This window comes from Ylistrum balloti, unplaced genomic scaffold, assembly GCF_031769215.1.
Source record: "Ylistrum balloti isolate Yb309-2 unplaced genomic scaffold, AGI_CSIRO_Ybal_v1 Utg370450, whole genome shotgun sequence".
Classification (NCBI taxonomy): domain Eukaryota; kingdom Metazoa; phylum Mollusca; class Bivalvia; order Pectinida; family Pectinidae; genus Ylistrum; species Ylistrum balloti.
Genome location: NW_026782299.1, coordinates 283,397 through 290,228, shown reverse-complemented (window position 1 = coordinate 290,228; position 6,832 = coordinate 283,397). Strand labels below are relative to the sequence as shown.

Here is a 6,832-nt window from a genome sequence, read left to right as displayed (position 1 = left end):
TTAACTTTCCTGTCTAAGAGGCCATTTTGTCTAAAGCAGGAGTGGACATCATTATAGAGAATGCCAATGATTAGGTGTAGATTTCCATTAAGATTTGCAATATATGACAACCACTAACGACCATTTGTCATAGTAAATAAACGCCTGTGGAGGCACTGTTTATGACAATTCTAATGAGTTAAGCTACACATGTTTTCTGATGAAGGAAAAACAATCAATAGAGTAATATTTCAACAATTTATTTAGTTGTTCCCTCACATACACTTGACTTCTACAGTGTAAACTGGTTTTCTAATTCAAACCTTAATACAGAATTACATAACAATAAACTGTCAATGTTTCGAGATTGTTTCTGTGAATAAGATGCGAGTGCTGATTTCTGATGATGGATCATCAATTACAACTGTTATCAGGCAAGATCAATGCCAGATAAGGAAACCAATTTTTTCCCTTAAATTGCACACACCATTCTGTAGAATATCTGTGTATATCACTACAATGTACATGACAATTTCTTTTATACAACACAAAAGCATTTACACTTGCAGGAGAAAATGGCAGAAATCCATTAAAAAATTCTTACAAGTCATGGGCAATGATAAAAATGAAATCAAACAAATAACAACAATAAAAATTACATTAAAAGGATTCACAATCATATTCCATTTAATCCAAGGTAAAAAAAAATATCTCATTCATCTCTAATCAATACAAAGCAAATACATTTATGCAAATATAAATAATCATAACGGCTTCTTACTATTGGGGATTTTTGCCCGAGTGTTTATAAATAGTGCTCTTTTCCGTTAAAATTTTTATAAACACGAGACAAATGTGTATATAAAAATCGAGAAGAAAAAACACATTTGCAATAATTAAAGGGCGAAATCTGAGCCGAGCTTGACAAAAATAAGTTCAAATATCTCGAAAAATATCCTTAAGCTCTTTGTGTATGGACACATATTTGAAGGATGAAAGATGCCGCCATGGACTCCATCTCTTCAATTGACAAAACTGCGATGGTGTTTCAGTACTATGCAGTTTCGAGTGGAAAGGATCAAACTTGTTCCATATATATGGACCTTTAGAATCAAACTGGGTCAGACTAGCCTTTTAACTACTGTGGCCTTCCCCTGGGTTGTTCTCATCATAAAAAGGATCACACACACGCATACATGCAAAAAACCCACCCTCACACAGAGCATACTCTGGATTTTAGCAACATCTACATATATATTTTAGGGCTAGTTGCTCTCTGAATAATCTCTGGTTAATTTTACATATCTCTTGCATTCATACTTAATTCTTTTAACAGCGTTTTATTTTTTCAAAACTAATTTTTTGGGCACTTCCCAGCTGAATTCTGGACGACCAAAATGTCCATAGCAAGCAGTTTTCTGGTAGATAGGTGCTCGAAGATTTAGTTCCTTTACAATGTGTCCAGGTCGCAGGTCAAAATTGTCATGCACAACTTGGAGTAGCTGGGCTTCCGACAGTGCAGATGTCCCATAACTGAATACAGTGATGGATAAAGGCTTTGCAATTCCTATGGCGTAGGATACCTACACATCAAAATAACATTTTGCTGTTAATACAAGTACAAACTAGAAAATTATAAGATGTATGATCTACCTCAACCAAAAACATATAGGTCACGGTCATATCACATAGATATAATAATCCCCTGGACAAAATAAAAAGATGATTTTCCGGAGGATATTATCATATTATAAATGGGCAGTGAAGTAAAACTTCAGCTGCACAATGTTCAATTGGTTAGTTTACATGCACAGATAATATGGAGAGGAAAACACTTATGATCCTCTCCACTTACATATTACTGGCATATATTGTGTGATAAATTTCAAGTTCCCTAACAAAAATGTTTGAATGTTAACTGAAAGCTTTAATATAACAATTATCAAGGGTTTACCGAGTGTTTTTTTGCGACAATATCTGGAAAAAATCACTTGTGTAGTCAGAGTATTGCTATCACAGCTGATGCCCTTTGAGAAATTATCTCTGTTGATCCAGGAAATTATAAACAGGTCATGGATTGTCAGCTTTATCACACATCTAATCTATACTTTGTGATTTGATATTGAAATGGCCCTTCTGATGAATGGTTAAATACAACTATTTTCAATGTCATCACCTTCCCCGAAAGACCTTTGAGTGACTTGAAGCCATCATCTTCCCATAATGACATTTTAGTGACTTTTGAATTGTCATCACCTTCCCGAAATGAGTGGCTGTTACAGAATCATGATCTCCCAAAATGAGATTTGAGCTAGTTACCCATGTCACCATCTTCCCACAGTGAGATTTGAGTTGACTCACCTGAACTAAGACTCTCTTACAGAGACCTGCCTTGACCAGGGACTTGGCTACCCAGCGACTGGCATATGCTGCTGACCGGTCCACCTTTGAGAAGTCCTTTCCAGAGAAGGCACCACCTCCATGGGCTCCCCAGCCACCATAAGTATCCACAATAATCTTCCTCCCCGTCAGACCAGCATCTCCCTAAATGTGGTATAGCCATTAGAATTTTACACTCAACAAGACAGTAGTTGGCAAGATTCATTATCTACATAGGAGAAGGCCACATTTAGATACAATGGTTATTATAACTCGGGAGTATCCTTCTCATCAAAAATATCAACACTTCCCTGTCTAGACCATGTATGATAAAGTCACAAGATTTGATGTATGTTAATATTAAACAATTTTTTTTTTTCAAAGTATTATATAATGTTTATGACGCAATAAATTTTTCTATATAAAACAACAGTTGACTTTTAGAAGTGAATTACCTGTGGTCCACCGATGATGAACTTTCCAGAAGGCTGAATATGGAACACTGTTTTGTCGTCTCTGTATTTCTCGGGAATCACTACATTCACAACCTTTTCTAGAAGTTGTTTTCTCATATCTTCCAGGGCGATGACTTCGTCATGTTGAAGGGAGATAACAACAGTGTGTACTCGAATAGGTACACAGGCTCCTTTGACATATTTGTATTCCACAGTCACCTGATGGATAAAATGTAAGAATATTGATGGGAAATCTTTTTAAAAAATAGCTGAAAACATCAAACCAATAGTTACCTAACAATCAGCATCATCTTGTTTTGATGTACCTTCTAATCAAGGTATATCAGTGTATTGTTTCATCCTACTATATTTGTAAACATAAAACTAATTCTATTGTAAATTTCCACTGCCTAGTATCTCAATTTATATATGTATATATATCTGTTAGAGATGAATACATGAATCAATACAAGGTTCTCTCTTACTTTTTGATCTTTGTACTATATTTGTTTTTTTAAATAATTCAAGATTTAATTTGGAAACTACAGTTACCAAAAAATTTGCATGGTGATATTCTGCAATGCTAGTAAGCTAGAAATAGGACATATCCAAAATGTTCTCAAACCATATCATTACATCAACCTTTTATTTATCTTTCTACTGTAGTGATAGATTTGTAAACACATGTATTGGAAGGGATATGGTTAAACCCAGACTTATCACTTCATATAAGCCCAGTACTAGATAGTATCCAACATTTTCATCATCATTAAGAAAGTCCAAATACCTGCGTCTTGGAATCTGGTCTTGCCCATGAAAATGTTCCATCCCTTCTGAGTTGGGCAATTTTAGCATTAAGCTGATGTGACAACACAACAGTGAGTGGCATACACTCGTCAGTTTCATCTGTAGCATATCCAAACATAAGACCCTGCGAAACAAAAAACGCAACTTTACAATGGAGAGCACACTTAACATTCAATTCTTTAAAATTTATAGCTGTACAGACACATAGATAATGTGGTTACTACATGGTGGAAATTGTTCAGAAGGGAAAAATTACCTGGTCACCAGCTCCAATATCATCATCGTCTCTGTTCTCATGGACACCCTGTGCAATATCTGGGCTCTGCTGCTCCAAAGCCACAAGGACATTACAAGTCTTAAAGTCAAAACCTGAAATCCAATCATATGACAATGTAAGATTCTTGGTCATCATTAAAAGTATCCTACAATCATCTGTACAAGACATATTTCAAGTAAATAGTGCTGTCCAAATTTGTATCCTCAATTCAAAATGCCTTGTCACAATTCAGTTATTTATGATGAACATGTAAATTAGCCGGACAATTTTCTATCACCCGAGTCTAAATTGAGACCTATTCCTCTATTTCTTAATTGCTACCTTGACTGATTTCTGAATATTCTAATTATTACTCTGAACAACTGTTCAAGCAATCAGCCCTGTTCTATAGCACTTATAACAAATAGTTACTTCAGCTCTTATTTTGTGACAAGACAGATGGTAAATTACCTTTTGACGAGTCATCATATCCTATTTGTTTGATTGTATCTCGGACAACCTTCTGATAGTCAACATTTGCATTTGAAGTGATTTCTCCAGCCAACAAGATCATGCCAGTCTTGGCCACAGATTCGCAGGCTACTTTTGCATTTGGATCTTGTTTCAGGTGAGCGTCTAACACAGCATCACTTACTTGATCACAGATCTTGTCTGAAAAAATAAAGAGGATAACTGAACATCTACAACCAATATCAATGTTTTCTTTGTAGAAATTATTAATAGGTAGCTCAGTAAAGGCAAAAAATCATGATGAATGAACTGTTGTATAGCGTAATCATGTATATTGTTGCCATATGAACCTTATTCAGAACATTGTGGTCCTGATCATGGTCAATATAAAAATCACATCTTTGGATATTGAAAGGCCTTGGTTAAATATATAGTGAAATTCTACCTAGATGCACAAATTTTGCTAGGTAGTAAGAGCATCAATCCCTCTAAAAATTGTCATCAAATTTGGAAAGTAATATCAGTAATGTATATTTATATCAAATGACAAAACATCACAACTCAATAAAAACCTCAGCTTTAATTACTTCATTCATCATGCATGGGTGCATTTGTTCATTCACCCAGCAAAAGACAAGCCAACATTTAAACTCCACTGGCATGCCAAAAGTTATCATACTTGTATATCAAATAGACTCTATTAAAAACATTCTTCCACTTCTAATGCAGAAATCATTAAAAGCTTCATACATAATGCTGACTGGGAAAATAAGGGGTGCACCTGGGAAATATAGGCAAATTTCTGATTGAAAATGGAAACTTGTTTTGGATTCTGAAAACGAAACGCATTGCAAAATCCCACAATTTAGAAAATTAAATGCTTAACCTCATGCCTCTCTATTTGGTTCTTGGTCGACAATTAAATTTCTTAATTATAAAAGTCATCTGCTAAAGGCATCAAACTAGGCTTTTAGGTTGAAGTTAACACATACAGCTGACCTGTTTAACCACTTTTATTACAAGACACATGAATAAAAACACTATTTTGACATCATTTTATGTCACATCTTGATTTTCTCCATAGTAGAGCTTCAAGCTTCAAGGATTACAGTGAACAATAATAACAGATAAAGAAACACCTTTTGATGATAACAACACCTCAACAACCAGTTTATACATCCTAATGGTTAACGTATGGTTGTTCATTTTTGAGGAAAGTCTTGACCACAAATTTTGATTTCATCAAATTCCAAATTTATACGTTTAACAGATTTGATTGCTTTAACTCAACATTAGCATGATAAACTGTATCATTTATACCTATATATCCCTGATAATCTCTCAGACATCATCGGGACCAGCCGATCTACAATGTTTTACAGGGTGTACCTAATTTTGTCAAGATAGTATTTGATTTTTGATAAAAGCATTCAGTTTCTATGACATTAAGTTGAAGAAAATTGGTGTAAACCTCAGCCATGAAAGAAACCATTAAGAACATTAATGTGGAACAAAAACAGCTTAGTCACAAAATTGGCGTACAATTTCAAAAGAAGGAAAAATGAAATTGACGAAATCTGAACATTTCAATAAAATAAATGCAATATTAAAAATGTCAATATGGAGCCCCCGTCAAAGCAACATGGCCAAATTATGTAATAACGTCTACTTGGTTAAAATCAAAATTAACGGTGATGTTTTATGAAAATACACAGAAATTTCTCAAAACAGAGATCAAAAAAGCTGTAATTGATATACTGCAACCTTCTTTGTCGAAATTCAGTTTTTACTTGTTAAATGCAACCAATTTTCAAAGAATTTTCCATTCATACTTGTTTCAACTAGTCAGCCAAGCCGACCACCCTGGTCACTCCCGACACGGCTCAGGGAATCCAGCATAACAAATGATCATGACAGTTGCGTTTCTACAAATGACCCGATATCGATCTAGTATGAACGCTTAATAATGCTTAATAATTTGAGTTAGACAAAGAGGAAAGCTCCTTGTTGTTAATAAGGATATCATATACATTCAACTGAATAGATTTGTAGATCGGTGACGCAATCAATCCTATATAAAAACATGTAAACATATCCAAACACGTGCTGTGGGTGCGAGAGCGTTGAGCACAACAGAAATGGGAATCGAAAAACAATTAAATAAAGAAATACCTGGGTGTCCCTCTCCCACAGATTCTGATGTAAAAAGGAATGTGCCAATATCGTCCTGGCTGCATTCTTCAGCGTAATGGTGGTTATATTCTTGATAATGGCTGCCATTGAGGCCGTTCGTTGTTGTAGTTGACATGTCTGGTCCCCTACTCTGCTTGTTACCTTGTGGAAAAGAGGCAGATTTCATAGAGCCATCGCCTTTTATCTACTTTTTCAGAGCACATGACACCAAGCTCGGATTTTCATTGGATTCTATAATCTGCACCTCCACGTCTGGAGAGTTCCGTATGCGTAGACTATTGACTTCCGGAAG

The 6,832-nt window shown here is 35.1% G+C and overlaps 1 protein-coding gene across 1 annotated transcript; it reads right to left on the bottom strand.

Moving 5' to 3' along the window:
* Positions 1 to 223: 223 nt before the first annotated feature.
* Positions 224 to 6,683, bottom strand: LOC132554917 (S-adenosylmethionine synthase-like). The gene is made up of 7 exons (XM_060219246.1): positions 6,520 to 6,683; positions 4,348 to 4,548; positions 3,877 to 3,989; positions 3,601 to 3,744; positions 2,814 to 3,032; positions 2,341 to 2,523; positions 224 to 1,562 (listed from the first exon to the last, which is right to left on the bottom strand). The coding sequence occupies exons 1-7, from the start codon at positions 6,653 to 6,655 to the stop codon at positions 1,320 to 1,322; spliced, it is 1,239 nt and encodes a 412-aa protein (XP_060075229.1). The 5' UTR covers positions 6,656 to 6,683; the 3' UTR covers positions 224 to 1,319.
* Between the last annotated feature and the right edge of the window lie 149 nt (positions 6,684 to 6,832).